Genomic DNA, 24,486 nt, shown 5'->3' with positions numbered 1-24,486 from the left:
AACTGAGTTAACTCAGTTTAACTGAGTTAAAATAAGCCCCAAATCAATTTGAGGGCTTCAGAATTACTTTTCTCAAAAGCAGCTACTTGTTGCTGAGATGAGCAGGGTTGCCCATTTTCAGTTCTGGGGAACTTTTACTTCAGGTGTTTAAATGGCGCTCTTAGGACCAGGTGTCAGCCTTGTGTTCTAGCTTTGTATCATGTTTTGGTATTTCACTTTGGAAGACTTATGCTACGTTATTATTTCTGCTGGGGGAGGGGAAAGAGGAAAGTATCTTCTAAAAGCAGAGAAATCTTACCCACTTAATCATGTTGAAAGCACAAGATAGAACTATGCCATTCCAGAGAGAGAAAGTGAGGGAAGATGCAAAGCAGCTCTTTGAAATTATATTGAGAAACAAATAATGACTAAAACAGAGAGCTGCAGTCACCCAAGAAGGGCCCTGGAAGTGTCTGATGAGAGCTGCTAAGGATATTCAGATTGTTGCATCATGTCTGCTGCCTACTGGTGTTAGAATTTGGGATGAAAACAAGCCTTGCAGTCATGGAAAAACCTCTGCAAAGCTGCTTCTCCTGGTGTTGTGGATAGCTTCATCCTGTAGATAGTCAGAATACAGAGAAGTTGAAGAGTAATTTTGTTAGTGGGGAGGAACAAATTTGTGAAGAACTATTTTTGAATGTAAAGGAATTTGATAATAGCTTAACTTGTAAGGCAAGCAGGTCACCAAGTTACTGCTTCGGATGGTGGTCCCACAGGGATACAATCCCTTTTGTTTTGTATAGACAAGCCTATTTCATCACATCTATTTTTAAACACAGCAGATCCTGATGAAGTAAATGTATGTTGAAAATGCTGGAGAAGCAATTGAAAACTAAGATTTTTGTATTTTATTTATTTATTTATTTTTAGAGCAACTCCTACCAGAGTTATACAGCATCCTTCAGCAAGTGACACTATTAACTATGATGTAAAGGCTTTTGGATCCTCTCTCCCTGTTAAAGTTATGGAAGCCCTAAAAAAGGCTGATGGTAAGAACTGAATTTATCTGTTATTTCCTCATGGAAATTTTGACAGATGACAGAAATGTTAACATGTTGTTGGTGCTGTTTAGAAGTTGACCTTGGAGTGGAAGGCGAGATGTTTGTGTCTTGGTTTGAATCTGACTTGCTTAACTATATAGCTATTGTCATAATAACACTCATGGGTACGGATACGTGCTAGTATCTTTCAGATACTGTCTTAAGCAATATAGCCTATAATTCAAGTTTATTAAGAAAGCTAATATGAGTTTTTGAGAACTTCTGCTTGACGTTTTTTCTTGTCTTTCTTTTTTGTTTTGATTTAGTTCTCTCCTAAATTATGGATTCTCTTAGTTGTTTTTAAATCACATACTCCAAGCCATTAAATTAAGTACACAGTTTAATGTAACTTCAGCTCATGCAATGATGATAAAACCAACAGATGACAACAAAAAAAGAGATAACTTTATATTAGTGGGGGTTTTTTTTTAGAAGTGATAATAAAGTTATCTCCAAGATCAAGAAATTCCTTGGTCTCCTCAGCAATTTTTCCCTGTGGTTACATTTTCTATTTTTAATAAGGATGTGAGAAACATAAACTCTGTATCTCTGTAATAGCTTTGTAAATTCTTCAGTAGTTTTTAAGACAGTTTTTTATCTGATGTAAATGGATGGATTTGGACAACTTCTAGGATTGTCTTGCTTCTCAGTCTCAAAAGCTAAGTGTTTGTCAAATGGATTTCTAAACTATATTGAGCAATTCGACATCTTAACCAAATACGTGGAAATCCTAACAGAATTAGATTTGATTAGAAAAGATATTTCTCCTTTTCTGATCAAAACAAAGGCTTGTTGATTTTTAAGATTACTCTGCAGTGTCTTCAGAATCTTAATGTCTTAAAAAATACTTTTTAATGTAGCTGATGACCAGTTGAGTGTTCAAGTGGATGAAAGTGGATGGGCCTGGCTGGTCCATAAAGAGAGGCTGATTATCTGGAAGATTGGTCAGTCTCCAGTTGCTAAGGTAAATGGAAGATCAATATGGAAAAAATGTGTGTATATCTTATGCTAGCTGAACAAGTTTTTCATTTGTGTTATTTAAAGCAAAGGTTTCTTTATGAGTTGGAGTTTGTTGGTTTTCCTCCAAAAGTGACCGGGTTGCTACAAAGTCATTCTAACAACAACTGAAATCCAGGCTTTTAAGGGAGTTTAACTTTTCTACATGCCTCTCTCCATTTTTAGTTCACGCAAAGCTGAATTCCCTTGCATTTTAATAGGTATCTCTTGTGTTAAAAAGATTTGCTAAAGTTTATTTTAGTTAGAAACTAGCTAATATGTTACAGATTGGTTTAAGTAACACTGTGACTGATTTTCACCTTGCCTAAAAACCCTTAAACTTTTTAGTTTTTAGCTATGCTGAATATATGTTTTATTTAGATTTTTTTATATCAAGAAAGTGTTCTTCCCTGGGCAGTATTTTTCTCAGCAGCATTACAGTGTATAACAAGTATGGTCAGAAGGCCTTGTAGTTATTCAATCAAGAATCTTCTGGTTAGTGCAACATATGTTAATTACACAGCTTCCACTCTTGCAGTGGCATGTCAGGTATATGCATTCTGGCATTTGTAGAATTTTTTTCAAGTGATTAAGACTTTTTTTTTTTTTTTTGACTGATTAACTTTTTTAGAGGGAGGGTTCTTCTCTCTCCAATGTCTTTTAATACCAAGTGAGCTTTCTCAAGCACTTTCAGTTTAATTTTGTTTTTCTGTCTTGTTATTATATTGTGTTCAGGAGCATCCAGGTAATTGCGCCTCTAAAAGAGAAATAATTCAAAATTGTAATGTTTTAAGACGCACAAATAGCAAATGAAAACCAATTATGTTTGAAAATATATAAGTAGGTGTTTCATAGCTGTCTGCTAGTTGCAACAATCTTGCTGAAAATCTTGTGTGACATTCTTTTGGGCCCCTATTACAGCATCTGGGGTAGTTTAAAATCAGTTTTTAGCAAGATTTAAAAGTCTGAAGACCTTGTGGGACAGGAATAATCTCTTCTAGTCACACATTTATAATTGCACCTTTTTCTTTCTTATAGTTATCTCTGTGCAAGGAGCTGCAGTTGCCACCCAGTGACTTCCAGTGGAGTTGTAGTTTAGCAGCTGTATCTTTCCTCAGTTCCTCAGGTGAAGCACCTTCTCTACAGGTGATCAACCTTTAATTTTAGTGTTTAAAAATAATTTGAGTCATTTTGAATATACTCTATCAAGTATTTTTTTGAAAATTGTGCACTCTGTGTTGTAATGTATATTAGAAAACTTGGGATTGTTATCTTGTAGTAAATACATTTGAAATAAACAGAATCCTGCTAGTCTTTTCAAATTATACCATTTACATGTAACTAGAATCAGATTAAATTATATATCTTCTGAGGATTACTTAGGATGCTTTCATGACAAACAAAAATACAGTAGACTAAGTATTTTGTTAACTAACGGCAGGAAAATCAAATATTCAGTCCAAGCAAGTGCCTTTTAAGTACATGCTGGCTGAAAAAGTTGTTCAGCTTTGTTTTAACTCCGAATATACATGGCTGAAAAGTGAAAACCAGCACCTTTCCTTGGCTAGTGTTTATAAGGAAACTAACACTGGAAGAGGGATGATTTATCTGTCTTCACTGATTACTTGCTAAATGCTAAAAGCTTTTTCTTACCATACTGTGTTAGAGGGTGAGGATTCAAGATCAGCTGAGTTTTCTGGAAGGGTGCGAATGTGTTTGTTAGTATCATTCATGAAGAAGTGAAGCTTTCATTTTCAGCTTGGGCATAGTTTTCAGTTAATATATGCAGTGCTCCAATAAAACAAGATGAGTAGTTAGCTTTGGAAGGAAGAAGAAACACAAAATATGGAACGGGATCTCTTCTTTCTTGTCATTGCGTTAGACTTCCAGATGATGAAAAACAGTCATAATATCTTGTGATTAGCTCATAAACATCTTTAAATAGTGTATGACTTAATCATACTCAAAGAAGTTTAAGAGAAGTTCATATAACTAAACCAAGATTTTTAATTTCTTTTTTTTTCCCAGCTTTTGAACCATGCATGGATACAGTGACTTTATAGAATTCAATAGAAATATTAGTGGTAGAAAATATTTCAGTCAAATGAAAATTATTAAATAATCAAAAGGCAGTAATCACCAAGGACAATGCATTATATAGATTTTTTTTTTCTTTAATTGTTGTGATGTCGATCAGCCAATCGCATTCCTTTCTGCAGGTTTGTGTCTAGCCAAAAATCAGTTAGAAAACTCCAAGGAGTTCAATAACAGCTCTAAGCTACAGTTCTTCTATTGTTCTGTGATATTCAACAACCAGTCGATTAGGTACAATGCTTTCTGTATCAATCTTTACTTGAATGCAGTCTCTTGCATCATTCTTTGAATTTGGTCTCCGAGTGATTTCCGGAGTCAGAAGCCCTAATATGGGCACACTGCGTGCTTCCATTCTGAACTGTATGTTTTTGTGAAGGAAATAGGCACTTTATGATTTGATGTTTCTCTTAATGACTCTGGAGCAGTTTGTTTGTTAAATTATAGTCTGCATTTGAAGTCTCCCATAGTAGCTTACAATAGTGTTTCTGCATTTAGAACTCTCCACAGATTCTGTTTTGTCTTGCTTCTGTAAATCTTGTTTGCTTTTCAATAGAAGATCCTGCATTATCAGGAACAAGGAATAGTAAAAACATAATTGTTAGTAAAATAAGCAAGTATGACTGTCTCAGTTATGTTCCCTGCACATACTAAGTTGTTACATTATAGAATCATCGCCCTATTCAGTTCTAGCTTTATTAATGTGCTTCCATATGTATTTACCACTTTTTTTGTGTTAGTCACTCAAAATCTTGATATGTAAAATAACATTTTTTAGTTAATAATAATTAGACTGCAGCTTTGTCTTGCATGTTCTATTAATTTTTTTGTCACTTCAAGTCTCTGGCAATAATGGTTGCTACCAGTGAAGGTACTATACGCTACTGGCCCAATCTTGTGCATGAAGGTTCCTACACGGAGACTTTTATAGACTTTGGAGGCTCTCTGTGCAGTTTCCTAACAGCAGTAAAGGTACAGTACAATAAGATTTATTTTAAAAGTACTGCTTTAATTGCTAACTTAAAAGTAAAAAAGTGTGTGTGGAGCATACTGGCCTAAATCTCTGTTAAATATTGCAAAGCAAACTTTCAGACATTCTAAGGAGTAATTTCAGAGACTGTATGAGAGTGATGATACTAAGTATTAGGCACAGGTGCGTGGTCGTCATAAATACTGATGTTAAAGCCAGGGAGGTATGCAGACTTGAGCCATGAGGTTATTAATGAGACCGACTTGTTATCTCGGCCTATGAGGGTTGTCAGTATTACTACCGTGATTACTTCCAGAGGCAGAAGTCCTGCTAACACAAAAACAAAAGCAATTACTTCATGTGAATCCTTATAAATTCTGTTTTCTGTTGTTGATGTGCCTGAATGGGAAAGACTTTCAAAAGGGAATATATCCAAAATTCAGCATATATTGCAATATCTGTCATCTTCAAAACTAGTATTACCAGTTTTATTTTATCTCATGACCCTTTCAGCAAGTCATCGTAACATCCGCTGTTCATGTCCTGTATTATTATCCTACATTATAAGTATTTTAGGGACTCAGAAGGACAGTAGTCTTAATGATTAATTTCCTAAGAGTTTCAAGATGTTAAGAAACACTTACATGTATCTACCCTATTAGAGCTGGATTGTGCCCTAGTTTCAGATATCAAGTTGGAAGAAAGCAGCTGGGAACATTGGCATGAATGTGAGTCCAGAGCTAGAGGAACACTTGTTCAGGGCAGAATTTAATCACTGATATAAAGCTATGTTATTCCATATATGACAACTCTACCTAATTTGTCTTCCTGTCTCTGGGCAGACTAGTTCTAACCTTTAGCATAACTTTTATATTGTGTGATTATGAAAACTATGCTGGCTTTTGTTCAGCAACCCCCTAGCCATTACCGTTTATTTTGATTCTTCTTTCCTTGGCAGCTCTTACTGGCTTCGTATACCACTTTATAAAAATGTTTACAAAAGACTTTTAGTGTAACTGCCACCCTTCCAGCACTCATTGTTGGGATTTTTGTTTGTTTGTTTTTGAAGTTAGGGGCAATGTTTTTACTCTGTGTTAGTGTAATAGTTAATAGAATTTTATTCTTATAAGTGCTGCAAAAGTCTATAGAAACATTTGAAGGTTCAAATGAAATTTAAACCTTATCATTTCTCAGACAGTAGGTCTCCATTTTCTAATAGCCATCTTTTTTTTCACCCCAGGAAAATGGCATTTGCTGGTAGCATTTGCTGGGAGAGTTTTAGAACTATAAGTTTGACTAGCAGCCATTGTATGTTATGCTTGTAAAGGTCTTTTTTATGATTTTATAATCACTTTTAATGGAACGTATATGACAGTTGCTTAAAAGGGAAAAGGTGTTTATTTGTTGTCACAGTAACCTCTTTGGGAAATGTACACACATGGTGTTTGCATTGTGTTTTGTTCTTGTTTTGTCTTTTCCCTGTTGAGCTGGCATAAAGAATTTTATCTGACAGTAGATGACTTGTTGCAGGAATGTGATTTTTATTTAATTTTTTTTAACACAGCTGCTTTTTCTTTTTGCTAGGGAGGAAGCTTTATTTTATCTTCTTTCAGAGGCCAGCTAGTTCGACTGATACCAGATAGTTCTGGCAAGATTTATCAGCATGCCTTACCACAGGGTCAGGGCATGTTTTCTGGAATTGGTCGAAAAGTTTCTTCCCTTCTGGGTATTTTGTCTCCTGGCAATGATGCTGCGGTAAGCTTGAAAAATGTTCATGTAATAATTACTTTAAATATTGTGTTCTAATTTCTGGCCTCAGTATTTAGGAAAGGAAGAAGAAAAAAACGTAAGGATGTACAGAGAAAGACCAAACAAATTTGCAATAAATTTGTTGTTGGATGGAGAATACAGACCTACTCTTTCTGCCTGAATAAAAGGAGACTTTAAAGCAGTAATACTTCCTGTAGCTTATTCAGTCTTGCCTCTTTCTGGTGATAGCCTCAGCACTACCTGAAGAAACTAGCAGTAACCTATACATTTACTTTTCTGACACAGGGTTGTCAAGAGCTGGGGGTGGGGTTGAGCTTTATAAAATAATTTCACAGAAGCTGGGAGAGAGTGCGAGAAACATTTATTGTGGATGTTCCTATATCCACAAAATAAGACTTCTCTTGAAAATTATGATAATATTTCTATCTTATAATTCAACTTTGTAGGCTGCCAAAGTAAGTGATTTTGTGGACTGAGAGTGCATATAGCCTGTTGTATCCAAAGTGAGACTAGACTTTAACTTTTTGATGTATATTGTTTTTAAACCCAGATTTCTAGTGTCCTTTGGGATAAAGAAAGGTCAAGCTTTTATATGCTAACAAGTTCAAACCTAAACAAGTGGGAGATTGATGATTCATCAGAACGTTATATTTTCAGCTGGGATATCAACAGAATCCTTAAGGAACATATTACAGATGCAATTTGGGTAAGAGTCAGCTCAGCTGAAAACACTTTTTTTTTTTTTTTTTTTAAATTAGTAGCCTACATGTGTATAGTTACAAGCTAGATGCATTGTTTTTGTAGGGTTCTGAGAGTAACTATGAAGACATTAAAGGAGGAGTCAATATACAATACATGGATTTGCAGCAAAATCGGTAAGCAAGTATACATGCATCTGGCGGGAGTTGTGTCAATCGGACAAATATGTTCTGTTTTCTTGCAGAGCTTTCTGCATAAGTAATTGGAATTAAATTTTACTTGACTGCCAGTGTTGTTAAAATAAGCATGTCACATTAGGCACAAGTTACTTTATGCTTCATGCTGTTGTTATCTCTTTAGTTTACAAATTCTTTACCTAAGAATAGCTCCTTTTACTCTTTTAATGTAATTTTATCAAGTTTGGTTGTTGTTGGCTTTTCTTTTTTTTCTTTCTTTCTTTATTTTATTCTTTTAGTATTATGAAAACAGCAAGTAACCAATCATAAATTTTGTTACAGAAGGAATTCTCCATACCTGCTGAATTTCTCGTATTTATGATTTAATTACATAAAATTGTAATGACTATATCATTTCAGTTTAGTACTGCATATGAATACTGTCAAAACAATGAAACAGCATAAAAGGACAAATAATAAACTTTGAGACAATGAGTACTGTTGAATATTGGAAAATATCTATGATTGTACTTAAATGCCTGTTTACTGAGTAGTAATGTTTGAGCCGGTAAAATAAGTAATTAGTCATCTCTCAAGGGTGTGATATTTTTGGTTGCATAGTGATGGACTGGTGATACTTGCTGCAGCATGGCATCCTGGAGATCGCCCGTGTCTTGTGTATTACACTCTGATAACAGTAGAAGATAAAGGCTTCCAGATGTCTGATGATGTTGTTGTGGAGGTCACACAGTATAATCCATCTTTTCAGGTATGCAAATGAAGGCTCTAAAACAAGCAAAGAAGGCTCAGTGTTTCAAAATATTCCTGTAGGTGAATCAGCTATCAGACTTTCTCTAAAGAAAAATCAGGTTCTCTGCCTTAAAATTGCTCTTGGAAATTTAAATTGATAGTTTTCTGAGAAAAAATTCTGAGGAAATCCACTTAAGACAGAGCTCACTCTAGTAAATGTGGTAGCTGGACAAGGAATTAAGAGACCTGTATTTTAATCCTTACTAGACATCTGGTTTGCTAGGAAGGGAGGACAAATCAGTTGTCCTCCACCAGTGGTACATTTTTTAACTGAATCTTATGAAGGAGGGTACACAAACTGTAGAATAGTTAATTTGCATTGAATAATTGTTTACTTTCCTACCATGTGAAATTAGCAAGAGTTTACTGTACAGGGAAGAAAAACAACAGATCTTAAATGTTTAGGGCAAATGAAAAGTGTTTTTTGTTATGATACGTAAGCATATATACTTCTCGTTAAAAATTAAAACAGACTTTAACATTTTAAAGGCTGACCTGAGTTACTTAAATGTCTATTTAAGGTTTTCATTAAATATGTGATATTGTTTATATTGAACACTTTCAGTCAGAAGAGGAACTGACATGCTGTTTGGTAGTCCCAGACTACTTTAGCCATGCTGCTTACCTTTATAAGGAAGATGAAGTGTTTGCTTGCTCCACTGGAACTGGAAGAATTTCTTTACCACAGGAGAAAATCATACTTGGCATACAAGGTAATGTGCAGTAAAAAATTCACATTTCATGGATACTTTTTAATTAAAGGTATTTACACTGTTTAGATTTCTCAGTGTGTTTTCTATGACTCCTTAATTTTAAGAAATCGACTTAAGTCGAGATAAAACTTGAGGTGGAGGAACAAAAAACAGCATTCAGAAAGCTCTAGCTTTTTTCTTACTCAAGCAGGCATTTTGTTAATTCGAATAGCTGAGTAGTTAGCATGTTTACTTGCTGAGCATTCTCCTGCAAGATCAGTTTGTGAAATAGTTTGAATAAACTTGGCATTTTTTTTAAATGTATCTACAATGTTTGCTAGTGTTGGTTTCGGTTCTGTTTCTAGAGACAAACTTTTCAGAACACAGACTGAAAATGGAAATTTAGAGGGTTTAGTTGTTTTACTCTAAAATAGCCAACTTCAGTAAGAGTAGAACCTTATTTGCACTCCTTTTTATTAAATCTTTCAAATTAGGGGTTTCTCGTAGGTTTATGGAGGAAGTACTCAAGTGATATCCACTATTTCTATTGTGTTTACTCTGCAGTGTTCTGGATAAAAATGAAGTAGGTACGTACTCCTGGTATATGGAGTATGGTATGAAAACTTGTCTTTTTACAACCTTCATTGTGGATTCTTGTTTTGTTTTCTTGAAATTAACTTCGTTTCTAAGCTCAGCCTAAAATCCATCCTAAATCCCTGTGTCTGGTGTTTCTGATTAGCTGGTCCTTGACCTTCAGAGGTGTCTTCCTCCAGTAGGACACACAGATAGGTCCCTAAATAGAATCTGAACCATCTGAATCTTGATGTTGGCTTTTAACTTGTAGTATTTGGAAATCAGCACTATGAGTAGCAGATACTGTCCATAGCTTCAGTAAGTCAGGTGCAGTTGGATTATTGTTGGTTGCTTTGTGATAAAATTTAATAAATGTCTATAACACTGTGTTGCAGTGTTCACACTGTGCACAGTCTTCAACTGATGTTGCATTTACATGCCTTTTCTTGTTTTGTTTTTTGTCATCTTAGGAGACAGCATTTTAGGAGCAGGTTCTTGTACTGGCCTTCCCATCTTCTTTGTCAAAAAAAGTGGGCTTATCACCATCTTGTCTAGGGAAAATGTTTCTGTGCTTCCAGAAGACCTTGAAGATTCCCTCTCCTCTTCTGTTGCTGGACCAAACAGTGAGGTAATGGTTTGATTTTGTTTGTTTGTTTTTTCTTTTTGTTTTTCTGTTTTGTTTTGTTTTTAACCTAGGGCAGAAATAACGTTAGTCTTGCAGTTTTGTATTTTCACTTCAGAAAAGTAGATTTTTTTTTTGAATTTTAAATTTTTAAGTAGAAATTCAAACACTTTCAATGAAGACAGTTTTCAAAACCCAAGAAATTTTACAACATCTGTGGGTTTTGAGGGAGTTTTTTGTATTTCTTTGTTTGTTTTGAAATTGAAATGTCTATGACATTGAGAGCTTTTAAGGTAGGTATATCACCAAATGTCTTTAGGCCAGATAGATAGAACATTGATCTGGAATTGTGAAAACAGATTTTGCATAACTTCCTGTGCAGATTGTGTGTGAATTTTACTGATATACTTGAGGTCAAACCACTCTATTACTTTCATAGTACTCTATCTTTTGGGCTTATGCTAGCTGTAAGAAAAAATCGTTTCCTGTTTGTGTCTTTATTTTAAATCTATGTTACTTAGAAAGGTTGGTTTTTATTCCATAATGAAGCCTTATACATGTCTTTCAGCCTAAGTTTTTACTTCGCATTTCAGAGTCCTGCATTTGATGCAAACAATAGGATAGAAATTACAGCCCAAGAAGATAAGACTAAATTATTGAAAGCTGCTTTTCTACAGTACTGCAGGTAGAAATTACACTTGTTTTTTGATGCTTTACTTGTTTGCTGTTCTTGAAGGCATGCTGGTATACTTCAGTAAGAGATCGTCTTGATAAAGATACTCTTGTGCTGTTTTAATTAAAGTTGTTTTAATGATACCCACACATCTTTATTTAAAAAGTTTAGGTATATGTTAAGCTAGTGCAAAAAGTGATAAATGCTAGAAAGGAGCAGGCTTTTGTAAGCTGCCAGATGTTACATTAGTGCTGGTGGAACCATTTTAAACTTTGCTATTTAGTTTCCCTATTTTTTTAGTAAGTAATTTTTTGTTGTTAAAAATAAACATCTTTTTCCTATTCTTCCTCATTTCTATTTACATACCTGTTTTCAGTAATACTTTGAAAGATATTTTATTACTATGTATATTGCCATGAATGTATCTAGTATTGCAGAATTTGTGGCAAGGTGATACCTTTTTTTTGAGGTTGGCTGATATAGGTGGAAAAAATACAGGCACTTTTGAGGGGAGTGGAAAGAAATACATTGTACTTTACAATAGCATGATTATAACAGCCTTACTGTTGGGATGTATGAAATGGCTCTGAAAGAACTGCTTCTGCTGAATGAGTGATGTAAACAAAGGAACCAGAGAGACAAGAAGATAAACAGAACTGCAGACTTAGATTAATTATATTTAGAGGGGGTTGTCTTCAATATAATATTCATGTACAAAAAACCCTCTCTTCAGTCTGTTCTCCTCAAAGAGTCATTTGGAAAAGGCCTTGGAAAGAACAGATTTAGGAAAAAAGGAAGCAGGAGGAGTGTTCCGGACATAGAAGCTGCATGTGAGATACCTAGACTTAGTAGAAGATTGTGAAAGGGACTAGGCATATAGAGCAAAGGTTATCAAGACAGGAGCTTAAATTTACACAGAATTTAGAAAAAAAATCTGTATGCATTCACAAGTGGAGATGTCAGTAAACACAACTACTGCTGAAGAAAGCTATGGTCCTGAGGCAACTTGAGTAGCTGAGATCTAAAAGCAGGGATAAGAAATACAGAAGTTGGCATCAAGTTTAAATAAGGGTTTGGAAACAGGGTCAGAAGAAAGTATGATGTGGTAAGAAAAACAGTGTGAAAAGTAAATGTTATTTTAATTTGGATTTTATTTATGAAGTGAGAAGAAATTAATGATTTGATTTTCATAGTGTTCATTCAGAACAATAGTATGGTCAAGTGAATGGAGAAATCATCTGAACAACAGATGTAGCAATGATCTGTCAAAATGGCAAAGCAGTTGATGAAGGGCAAACAACGGAAAGTTGTGCAGCCAGTGGGATCTCAAAGTCCAGGGGCTGCACAGTGAGTCCAGTCAGCCTTACAGACCTAGTGGTTTGGTAGGGGATATGACTTCCCACAGAAAGATGGAATTGACCCTTCCAGTGTATTGGCTGATGGCAGTTTGTGGTTTGGCAGAGGTAACAGGGTAGCATATAAATCCATTAGAAACGTAAGTCCTGTGAAGTAGTAAAGATAGAGCTTCCTTGTTTAATAAAAGATATGGTATTTTTAAACTCCAGTTTTTAAAAGCATACTTTGTTTAGTAAATCTTTATCCAGTTTCTGGATGCACTGCAGGTTTTTATATGACCAAAAATGTCTTGAAATAAACATTCAAACTGAAAGTTTATTAATATGAAAAATATTAATTTCCAACATTAATGTAATTTAAATCAGTAAACTAATCTTCTTAGTTGGACTACTATAACTTTTAGTCACTAAATCAAGTCAGTGCTTTTTGTGGATATTGCATGTTTTTTACACGCAATACTTCAGTACAACCTCATACCTTGGAGGTTTAAAGAGCATTTGGATGTTTCTTGCTCTTTTACTTACTGACCTGAGGAGAAACTGCAGAATTCCCTGAAATTATAGGAAATGAGAATAATGCGTTATATTCATGGTTATGTTTTCCCAAAAACTTTTACTCTGTTGCCATTAGTGGGAGGGATTACATGTGGTCTCGAAGTAGTTTTACAGAAAGCAATAGATGTTCAGTGGCTTGGCTAACAGACATTCAACATAGAGAGTTAAACTTGAAGCTTTTTCTCTTAAAAAAAAATAAAATAAAACAAAAAGTGATTTCAAACACTTTACTGGGTGGGGTTTTTTCTTTACAAGATTGTGCAACCTACTTGCTTTGAAAAATCAGAATACCTTTTATCTATATTTAGTTTAAAGATACTCTGAGCAATGTTGGGTGATTATAATCTGCAGCACTTCACAAAACGAATCTCAGAAAATGCTGCTAATTGAGTGACTTTTTTCCTATATCCTGTCTATAGTTTTATCTCCCTTAGCTTATATTTCTTTTATTTCAGGAAAGATATTGTCAATGCACAGAGCATGGTAGTTGAGCTCTTTCCAAGTAATGCAGATCTGGATTCTGATACTGAACTGGATAGAGCAGTGACTCAGATCAGTGTGGACTTAATGGATGACTACCCTGCCTCTGATCCAAGATGGGCTGAATCTGTACCTGAAGGTAAAGATGAAGGTATTTTAATTTTTTTTGTGAAAAGCTGTTTATAGTACTGTAGGTAAAATCCTAATATAAATCTTGCTGAGAATGCATGGATGCCTCTTGCTCTCCTCCCCCAACTAAGTATGTTTCAGAAAGGCTAAAAGATGCATCTGATGAGACTGACAGATAAAATTGCAGTCTACTGTGATAAGTTCTTGTCTGCACATAGTGGTACAAACAGCAAAGAAAATGCCTATTTCTGAGGAGGGAGCTTTGTACAAGGAACAGATAGTGCCACTTTACCATTTCCCATGATTCCTTGGATAGATCTAAATGTTCTTCTGCAGGTAGATGTGTTAAAAGAAAGGGTTTATTTGCTCAAGCTTAGCCCTTTGTTAACGTGACTGCACAACTTCTGATAGGCTTGTGTCCTGGGCAGAATGAGTGCCTGTCTTTGTGGGGCTTATGTATTTGTGTCTGCCTGCAAGAGGACTAGATAGATTTATTTTAGAAGTATTTGTTGTAGGTAAAGGATTAAAACAGCCACGTTTTCAGTGAGATACCTCTTTGTACGTGCTTCCCTGTCTCTTATCAACATGCTAGCTTGAAAAAGTCCCCAAGACTGCTAGGCAGCAGTTACCAGTGACTGAGCAGAGACCCAGTTTGAAAATGCAAATAGTGAATATGTATGGATGGATGACACTTACTGGTGGTGTTTCTGCCTAGCAGCCAGTTAGGGACTGTCAAGCATCAAGTATTTTCTGCATCTTAGTTTCATCACAATTCAGCAGCTTATCTGCATTAATTTCTGGCTGAAGCAAGAAGGGAAAGTTCATAGCTTCTTGAAAATAGTCTTGTGAATTTTGCTTGTAATGATAGTTCTTTTGAGTCTCATATCTTAGCAACCTTCTAGTTTAGAGCACATATAGAAGGTGTGAGATTTCCAAAATAGGAAAATAACTCTGGCTCTGGAGAGCTCTACTGAGGTGACAAACATGGATACTCATGAGGAAGCTTTTGTCATGCTTGCTGGCTTCTTAAAGGACCTGGTTGTTCTGGGCAGAAACATTAGCTGGATTGCATCTGAAGAGGAAGAAAGAGCACTGCTGATCAACCATTTGTGTTGTTATGTGGGCACCTTTAGAGGCAATTGAGAATTATGTCTGAATGCCTGAACTGCACACTGCATTTTGTGGTAGCTATGGTCTAGGACATAATAAATTCTGTAACAACAAATCCACAATGAAGATAAATAAAAATTTGAATGAGCTGTTAAGCTGCTGTTTTAGCAACATAATTTCATGAGTGTTTCAGAATAGTTATGCTGATATAAAGATACTCTTTAGATTTTAGTTCAACTGTGATATAGTTCAAAAGCAACAGTAAAAACGGTGTGGTAAGCACTGTGTAAATATGTGTGCATATAGAAAGAATAGCAGTGTGGTAGCACTATAGAAAGTTCAAGAAATATGTTTGCCTCAGAGTCAAAGATAGTGATCGAAGTAATGAAGACATGAAGTGCCTTGACCTAAGACTTCTCTCTTTTTAGAAGCAGCTGGTTTCAGCAACACGTCCCTCATTCTTCTTCATCAGCTAGAGGACAAGACAAAAGCCCATTCATTCTTCATTGATTTTCTCCATCAGGTAAAGTTCTAGTGTTCTGTTGGTATGAGTACAGTAGACTATTATTTTGTCTCTTAGAGTAATTCTTCTAGAGCTTTGTTTAAAATGTGTATGGTGTTCTGTCCTTTTATAAAAGGTTGGTGTATTTGAACGTCTGGGCAGTTTTCCGGTACGAGGGATGCCAATGGCAACTCGATTGTTGCTCTGTGAGCATGCAGAAAAACTAGCAGCAGCTATTGTTCTCAAGAATCATCACTCTAGGCTGCCAGATTTAGTGAACGCTGCTATACTGATGGCTTTAAACAAAAGAGTGTGTGACATTCCACCAAATCTTACCCCTGCAGATGTTTTCTTTCGAGAGGTAAGAACAGAAGATAGAGTTGAATCCTTCTATTTCTGAATTACTGTATAGTATCACGTATAGTAAAAGCTGTAATGTCTTAAACTTTTCCCTTCAAAAATCAATTTAACTTTATCGTATTTCCCCTTAAATAGAGATGTTTTGGTAGTATTTCCCTCACTTTAGTATACACACTTTTTTATTTTTGGGACTAAAACATGAATCCTGACAGATTTCATGTAGGAGGAGTAAACTCACTCTGATTTCCAGCTAACCTGCATGGAGGACAATTTTACATCTCATAAGAAAATGTATGCTAAACTGTTGTTTTTAAGGATTGACCTGAGGGGTAACACAGCTTTCCAGTTAGGGATGAAAGCTGCTTCTGGCTGATTTAAGTCCAGAAATAAGGCAATTCTGATATTCTAAGTATTTTATCAAATGTAAGCTGGTGATTTCGTTACCCATTTGAACAGTTAATACCTTCTAATATTTTTGGCTATTGATCTAGAGTCTATTAATATTTCCAGCTTTTTCTCTATAATTCATATAACTTGGCTTTCAGGTATCATCTGGTGATGGATATATTTGTACTCAGAGCAATTTTTCTTTCTTTCTTTAAGGTGTCCCAGATAGATTCCATCTTTGAATGCTTACTAGAAGAGGAGGAACAAACCTTGAAAGAAATGCCCGTTGAATCAATTGAGTGGGCCCAGATAGTTATCAATGTGAACAACATCATTAAGGTATAGAATAGCATTAGCTAGAATGTCTGTGGGAAGGGAGGGTGAATATAGAAGAGTGCTCAACAGGTTGAGTGCAGTACATATATTTGAGTTACTGACATGAGATCAAAAGTGGATACACTTTTCACATGCTGGAATACCTTAGGGAAGAACAGATGGTCTGGTGCAGAATTAGAGATGTTTCTTTTCATTCTGAGCAACTGCTAAAGAGAATTTGAGAAGCTGAAGCATTGTTACAAGTTATGAAAGCAGGAGTGCATAGTAAAGAGTGAAGAGCTTGTGCTTGAGCACTGAGGCTTCTTCCTCAGTCGATGTGTGCTCTTGTACCCAACTGAGAAAGTAATGAAAAAAGTAGGGAATAGTAAAATAACATTTCAGAATTATAGAAGACAGAGCATCTTTTATGACCTGTGTATAAGCAGGTGGACTTCAAAATATTGCTATCTTTGCCTTTATATAGGACATGCTACAAGCTGCTAGCCAGTATCGTCAATCTAGAGCCTCTTTATATAAAACAGGAGAGCTCCCAGAAAGAGAACCTGAATATGTTCCATGGACAGGTGAGAAGTGTGATTAATACTAATAATTTATTAGTTACCTATGATAAACAAAAAGTACTTTTCATGTGTGTCAGAACACAGAAAAAGATCTTTCTGAAATCTTTGCTTTAGCTTTCGATCTGAATGTTAAACCTTTTATTGTTATAAACCATTACAGGCTTGTCAGTAAGAATAGTAGAAGCTAAAGGTATCATTTGGTTAGCATTTATTTTCTCCACTGTTGATGGTAATTCTTAAAACTCACATTGCAGATTTGACTACAAAAACAAAATTTGGGAGAAAAAAACAGTATCTGTTTTTTAATAGGTGCTGGTTCTAGTTGACAAAACCATGGGATATATAACTTCAAAATGAATTATAAAATGTCATCTTCAATTGTTTTAAAAAGAACTGATGTGCTCTTCTAAGTGTGTTTCGTTTTGATGATTTAATACTGTGAAAAATTGTCAGAACAAACATTTGCAAAAGCAAGCACTTTCCAGTTGGTGCTTAAGCTTCCCTGTGAACTCTACATATAAAACACACGTGCTTTGTCCTCCCAAGACAAAAGTCTTTTGAAAAGCGGGGTCTTCATGAGTACATCCAAGTATTTCTATCAGATTAACAGTAGGTGCCTCTTCTCATGTGTATTGCATTACAATATTTTTCTTCTGTGTATTTTCTACTTTGCTAGAGAGTGTGCAAGTATTGTTTTTCTTCAAAACAATATCTGATACTGATAGCTGATGCTGTAGATCTGTGTAGTTTGGGGAGTATCTTTTGTTTCTGTTCTTAGTACTTACTACATCTTAGTCAAATTTAATATGTTAAAAAAGATGGGAATATGTTTGTAGGTAGTTTTGTTTTGCTTTTAAATTAAAATAAGTTTATTAGCTTTTTTCTTTTGATTTTTTTTTTTTTTATTATTTAGGTCCTGTTTTATTATGATTATTAAATAATCATGTTTTTGTTATACTTCAGCATATAGATCCTTTTGAGGGGCTTATTTTTTAATGTTCACTGTGGTGTTTTTCCAAGCTTCTAGTGGTCCTGCTGGTATACGTACAGCAATAACACGTCAGCATGGAATCATTCTGAAGGTGGTGTATCCTCAGGTGGACAGTAACCTCCGCAGCATTGTGGCTGAACAGCTGGTGGCACTGCTAGATTGTTTTCTAGATGGCTATGTTTCTCAGCTTAAATCTGTTGACCGACCTGCTGATCAAGAGAGATACAGTAATCTGGAAATGGAGTATGTGCAGAAAAGATCAGAACTCTTGTCTCCTCTCCGTAAGTATTGTATGCTTTCCTTTGATGCAAGGTTTAACTGTTCCGCTTGATGAGGAAATGGTGCAAATCTGATAGAGTAAATTGCATTTGTATATGAATTCTATTTATTTCACGTGTATGTGCCTTCGAAGTATTAGTTAATGACTTTGTTTTTGTGACAATGGGATCTTTGGCAAAATGAAAACAGATTGCAGAAAAGGTTTTTCTCTTTTCCTCCCCCCCGTCCCTCCCCCCCGTCCCTCCCCCCCTTTCCTCCCCCCCGTCATGCAAGTATGTGTATCTAATAAAACTGCTGCTTGAGTTTTTCTTTTGTAGACTTAAATTGACATAAATTTTTATGTCTGAAAGTTTATTCAGTGTTTATCAGCAAAATTACTGATCTAATAGTCTTGATTATTAAATAATCAAACTTGCCATTTAACCAGTCACAGACGTGGTCAAGTCTTTATTGAATGCTTTATGGACAGCAAGCTCCCTTGTTAAACGGATATAACACAGAGAAAACACGTTTTAATAAATTTATAAAGTTTAATTTTTTAACTAAAAATGAATGATTCACTATAAATAGAACAATCTAATAATCACTGCTTTTTAACGTTCTTAAAGTCTAAGAAAAGTCTCTTGAACTTTGTCAGTCTCAGTTCTGGCATTCATGGGTTCTGATAGCTTGCAAATACATCTTTTATCATTATATTCAATTTAAAGTTTGTATTTCCTTACAGACAAAAAGTAAGTATTCTGCTAACTCTTGGGTTTAATTGAATCAAAATAAAAGAGTTTGAATAATATATTTTGAATAGAAATTCCACGATCTTTATAATTGTTCTATTTGGTAGCGAAAGCTTTTGCCTGCTGCTTTTTTGTTTCTCTAGTTAAGTGAATTAATTGCAAGTATTAAGGCATGGGTGGTTTTCCCTCCCCCGCCCTCAAAGCACAAATAGCAGATGTATGCTAACTTTCAGAGAAAGTAGGATGTATTCTGTCCATTCAGTCTTCTAAACTTCTCCCCTCTTACACTGGGTGGCAGGAGTGGTATAGAGACTTGCATTTGCATAGGGTATGTAAGAAGTAGGTGAATGGTTCTTTGGGAATGTGTAAATATCTCCTTGATGTGAACACTTGACAAACTTTCATTTTTCTAATCTCTGCCATCACATCCTCTTAAAGCTGAAGATGAGCATGTTTAACCTTTTTTGCTTCTTGGTTGCCTAGTTTCCCTGGGACAGTATCAGATGGCAGCTGCTTTAGCAGAGAAGTACTGTGACTTTGATATCCTGGTGCAAATGTGTGAGCAGACAGAAAATCAGGCTAGATTACAACGTTATATGAGTCAGTTTGCGGACCAGGTAATTCTTTTTCTATTTTGTTTAGGTAGTGTTTTATAATAAGATGGCGTGTAGAATGTTGTAAAAAAAGTCTTGACTTTTTTTAGGTGTTCTGTTTTTTATATAAGTATTTTTATAAGCAGAATAGAAATTTGAGCATTAAACCACAGTCTTGAGTGTAGGTTCATACACTCTTCCTCTTCCCCTCCCCCCCACCAAGCTTCTGCATCCACCTCAGTGGCAGACGTCTAAAGTATTACTGTTTTTTCTACCTGTTCATGATGCTTACAGGTAATATATCTAAGGAAGGAAATGCAGATAATTGGAGTCAAGTTTCACCTTGCAGAGCTGAGTGGAGTATTTTGCCCTGAGCTTACAAAAAAGTCAACAAAAATGTGGATGCTAGCTGTATAGACAGTGGCTCTTCATAGGACTTTTTTTGTGCTTCAGACACAGTCTCGCTCTTGATATCTTTCAGCATTATGCAACTGATTCATTAAGTACTGTTGTTTAATTAAGCTAATTACATCTAATACAAATTTAAGGATAATTTCCAAAAGAGCAGATGAGATTTAGTGTATAAATAGAAAATTATTTAAGAAGAGTAGGAGGTAGGGGTTTTGCTGTGGTCTTTTTACTGTCCTATCTGATACTTGCTTGATAGATGCTGGAAAAATTGTTCAAATCTGGTGTAAATGTTTTTAAAGTGTGCTGAAAAGTTGGAAGCTTAAGGAAAAGGCAGTAGATCACTTGAGGTGATTAAGGAGCTAGAGCATCTCCCGTATGAGCAGAGGATGAGAGAGCTGGGACTGTTTAGCCTGGAGAAAAGCAGGCTCAAGAGGGCTATTACCAGTGCGTATAAATATCTGATGGGAGTGTGTCAAGAGGATGGGACAAGACTTTTCTCAGTGGTGCCCAGTGATAGGATGAGAGCAATGGGCACAAACTGAAACATAGGAAGTTCCACCTGAACACAAGAAAATGCTTCTTTGTGAGTGTGACTGAGTCCTGGAGCAGGTTCTCCAGAGAGGTTGTGGAGTCTCCATCCTTAGAGATATTCAAAACCCAATGGGACACAGTCCTGGGCAAGCTGCTCTAGCTGACTGTGCTCTAAGCAGAGGGGTTGGACCAGGTGATCTCAAGAGGTGCCTTCCAACCCCAGCTGTTCAGTGATTCTGAGGTGAGGGGGACTGGGAAAAAGTTTCTCAAATCTGAGAGGGTCACAAAGCTCAATTTCATTAGCGTACTACAACTATGGAAAGAGAACTTCACTGCAGTCTATGAGCTTCTTAACAAAGAGAGTACAAAAAGGTTGTTTAATGAGGACAAGCAAAAGTGTCAGTAATGGATGGAAGTTAACTTAAACATTTTTAGTAATGAAGGTTGAATACTCAAACTTATCCCCCAAAAGGGGGTGAATTCTTCATTCATTCTTTTTTTTGGTGCCTCAGATGCATTTTTGTTTGTTTGTTTAAGGGGAAAAATTCACACTTTTTATAAAAGAAGTTGTTTTGGCTAAGATAGGGTTACAATCTAATTAATTATATACAATATCAGACTAATGCTTTCTTCAAGCTTTATCTTTAAAATTCTCAATACCATTAAAATTTAGCGTTATTACTCTGTGAATTAATTATGAAATAATCTGTAATTAAAATCTCAAACTTAAATCTTGGTTAGTTATTTCACACTGAAGTTTTTTGAGGGTGTAATAGTTTAAAAAAGTCTTCATGCTTTTTTTTTAATGATGACTGAAGGAAGTAAGATAGCTGGTCTGGTTGGAGATGGGAGGGAATATTTCAAAAAAACAGTGACAGCAGAAGTGAGCGTATGAATGTGAAATGAAGTAGTAAGCACAGAGTTCTTAGGGGGAGAAGAGACAGGTAAAGAAATGAGATCAGAGTTGTGGGTGACATAATACCTGTTTACATTCTTATGGGTTAACACGAAGAATTGCATTTGGTGCTTTCTCTACTTCTGTTGAAGGGTAAACCTTGCTGCGTGTATAAATATCTGCTGCAGCGTAGCTACTGAATTCTATGATTGTGAGATTGTTCCCATGCCGTTCTCTAAATGTTGTATTTCTATTAGACATGACATGACATTTCAAAATTCTTAACTTTTTTCATCACTAGTATTTTTTTTCCATCTTCATTTGTTAAGCAGGTTAATCGATGTTGTTAGCAATTATATTTCATGAAGCATTTTGCCTTTTTTTTAAAAAAAAAAAAACCCTATATTTAAAGGTAACTTTCAAAATGTGTTCATATTCCTGTTATCGTCAGAATTTTTCAGATTTCCTGTTTCGCTGGTATTTAGAAAAAGGAAAGCGTGGGAAGCTGTTATCTCAACCTATTGCTCAACATGGACAGCTGGCCAGTTTTTTGCAGGCCCATGAGCATCTGAGCTGGTTACATGAAATCAATAGCCAGGATTTGCAAAAGGTAGGTTTTCTTAATACAAATCAAACTGAAATATTATATTTTAGGACTTTTAACAACAGGGTTAAATACCTATTCAAGTATGCAAGTTACCTAGTTACTGCTCTTCATCAAAAGAAGGCAATTCACCATGTAAGTCATGAGAGGGATGACAGGGATTACTAAGAGAGTACCAAAAGCCTCCCTCCAGGCACCATCTGGTATGTCATATAAGCTGCTGCATTGTGTAATGCGCTGCTTTTCATCCCATGTTGGTGACTAATATTTTGTATCAAGGAAATTTTATTGGGCTATGCAAATAATTGTGAAGTGTTTGGGAATTGAATATTCCATTTGTGTGACCGAGGTTTTGTCTTTTATAGCAAAGCACTATGAAGAGGGGGGCAAGGATTCTATAATAGAAATAATTCTGTCTGGATAGTTATTTCTGAGTAGATGCTCAGGGAAATTTTCCATTCCTTTGTCTGACATGCAAGTAAATTCTTGCCTGTATGTTTGGTTACCACAGGGGTTATACATAACATTCTATTTTCTATATTCCTTAATTAACACGTAAATCAATCTGCATGCTAAGCTGTCTTGTCAAAGCATATTTGCCTGGGTGTTTATGGTGAAGCCTTGAATAACGTCACAGTGGTATAATACATGAAGTTGCAATTTATCCTTTGATCATAAGAGTTTTTCTTGATTAGTAATTAAAAAGATTTTTTGGATATAGTAGGATTAGAGATCTCTATTTCCTCCTTAAAAGTGTAATGCAGAGTTTTAATTTCTAAATCGTAACAGCTGTAATATTATAGCCTGCATATTTGGAAATAATAAATAGTTATGAGACTGCTGTTCTAGATAGAGTGATCTTATCTGTTCACCTAATGTTAACTTCTAAAACTTATTTCTAACATTTTTATTAATTTCAGGCTCACAGAACATTGCAGACATTAGCAAATATGGAGACCCGATACTTTGCAAAGAAGAAAACGCTTCTTGGCTTGAGCAAATTAGCTGCACTGGCATCTGACTTCTCGGAAGACATACTGCAAGAAAAAATAGAAGGTAAGAAAAGCAGAACAAAGTGGAAAAATTGACAAATGAAGTTATCAAATAGGAATCATGTTAATATTGCAGATAGTTAATTTGTTAGGTTGAGGGCTCTAATTTAGCCTGGCAAAGATAAATGGGCTGATGATGTTGCTGCCCCAGCTGCCTGCTTTTGCCGATGGCAGAGTTTGCTGAGCCTTTTGTGAAGCATCTCCTGAGCCACCACGAATTAGACTAGCATTTTAAGGAAAAGTTGGGAACACTTTATCCTGAAAAACTAGCTTACAAACTGGGGTGATATGCAAGGGCTTCTTTCTGACCTACTCAACTGTTCACTGAAGGAAATATACTGAAAACAGCACATGAAGCAATAACCTTGGCATTCATTTTCAGCTGTGAGTTAGGACTATGAATGTGGAAACTTTTACCTTTTCACTTGTACTAATGACATGTAAAATATTGGCATAAATAACAGGTTTTTAAAGTGTCACTAGACAGTTCTGAAATAGCCAAAATTTCTAAACCGTTCCCACTGAATGAGTTTTCTGATGATATGTTTTATATTTCACATGCAAGATAAAAAATGGATCAATTTCTTAAAGCTTGTTTATCGAATGGCTCTCAATAATTTTGAATTCTGCTCAAGTCCTGAGACTCTTAGGCTATACAAGGGAATCCTCTAACTGTTTAGTACTAGTCATAATATACCCACAAATGTACGAATTTGTGATCTTAGAAAGTGCTTTCTCAGCATCTTAAGTCTCTTTTTTATCTAGAAAGTTTACAGTGACAGTGTTTCATTGTGCTCTGATTGAAAAGATGTTAATGAAAAAAGTGGAAATACCTGTCCTGTTTCCTTATCAAGTGCAGTGGTTCCACTGCTCTGCCCTCCCTATCAGTTTGGAAAATACCCTACTCCTGATACCGTTTGTGCAGCAGGTAGTGCTGTGAGTTTGTGAGAAGGCAAACAAATACTCTACATTAGTAGTTTAGCTGGACACCAAGGGAAGCTTTAAAATACTACTCAAGGAGTTCATCAACTATTGCTTTTTATTTATCTGCATATTTATCCATGTCTGTTATGTACAATTCTTAAATGAAATCCTGTTGAAAAGTCCTAGGATACATCTGATAACTAAGTAGGCTTTGAAAATTGTATTTAGCTTGTAATAATAATATATCATCTGACTTTTTAAATTAAAGCATTACATCAAAACTTGAAATTGGAATTTCGTTTTCTTACCTCTGTGTGAATGCAATTTAAGAATTTATTCCTTTGCTGACGTGAACAAACTCATCTTTAAATAGGAAAACCTTTAGAAAAATGAGGATGCTTTATTTCAGCAGTAAGGGACTGTCAAATTTTCAGCTGAACTCTTTAGCTTGCTACACATTTATGTATGACATAACTCTTAAAACACTCCTTGCATATCAATCTCCCCTTTATAAAGATGGAATAATTATTTCTGCCACATTCTGCTTATC

The 24,486-nt window shown here is 35.4% G+C and overlaps 1 protein-coding gene across 2 annotated transcripts in view; it reads left to right on the top strand.

Moving 5' to 3' along the window:
• The window catches only part of NUP133 (nucleoporin 133), a 38,186-nt gene that overhangs the window by 2,589 nt on the left and 11,111 nt on the right, over positions 1 to 24,486 (top strand). Inside the window, exons 2-21 of one of the 2 annotated variants that reach the window (XM_026117265.2) lie at positions 910 to 1,028; positions 1,940 to 2,043; positions 3,114 to 3,221; positions 5,007 to 5,138; positions 6,721 to 6,891; positions 7,457 to 7,612; positions 7,711 to 7,781; positions 8,403 to 8,550; positions 9,157 to 9,304; positions 10,327 to 10,484; positions 11,072 to 11,163; positions 13,517 to 13,692; positions 15,209 to 15,303; positions 15,419 to 15,643; positions 16,246 to 16,368; positions 16,829 to 16,928; positions 17,946 to 18,197; positions 19,410 to 19,543; positions 21,808 to 21,966; positions 22,881 to 23,016. In XM_026117265.2, coding sequence (XP_025973050.1) covers positions 910 to 1,028; positions 1,940 to 2,043; positions 3,114 to 3,221; positions 5,007 to 5,138; positions 6,721 to 6,891; positions 7,457 to 7,612; positions 7,711 to 7,781; positions 8,403 to 8,550; positions 9,157 to 9,304; positions 10,327 to 10,484; positions 11,072 to 11,163; positions 13,517 to 13,692; positions 15,209 to 15,303; positions 15,419 to 15,643; positions 16,246 to 16,368; positions 16,829 to 16,928; positions 17,946 to 18,197; positions 19,410 to 19,543; positions 21,808 to 21,966; positions 22,881 to 23,016 — 2,807 coding nt within the window. The remainder of the gene's footprint in view (positions 1 to 909; positions 1,029 to 1,939; positions 2,044 to 3,113; positions 3,222 to 5,006; positions 5,139 to 6,720; positions 6,892 to 7,456; positions 7,613 to 7,710; positions 7,782 to 8,402; positions 8,551 to 9,156; positions 9,305 to 10,326; positions 10,485 to 11,071; positions 11,164 to 13,516; positions 13,693 to 15,208; positions 15,304 to 15,418; positions 15,644 to 16,245; positions 16,369 to 16,828; positions 16,929 to 17,945; positions 18,198 to 19,409; positions 19,544 to 21,807; positions 21,967 to 22,880; positions 23,017 to 24,486) is intronic. The other variant, XM_026117266.2, reaches the window with a different exon arrangement.

This window comes from Dromaius novaehollandiae, chromosome 3, assembly GCF_036370855.1.
Source record: "Dromaius novaehollandiae isolate bDroNov1 chromosome 3, bDroNov1.hap1, whole genome shotgun sequence".
Taxonomy (NCBI): domain Eukaryota; kingdom Metazoa; phylum Chordata; class Aves; order Casuariiformes; family Dromaiidae; genus Dromaius; species Dromaius novaehollandiae.
The sequence above is the reverse complement of the archived record's forward strand: the minus strand, read 5'-3'. Positions and strand labels throughout refer to the sequence as shown.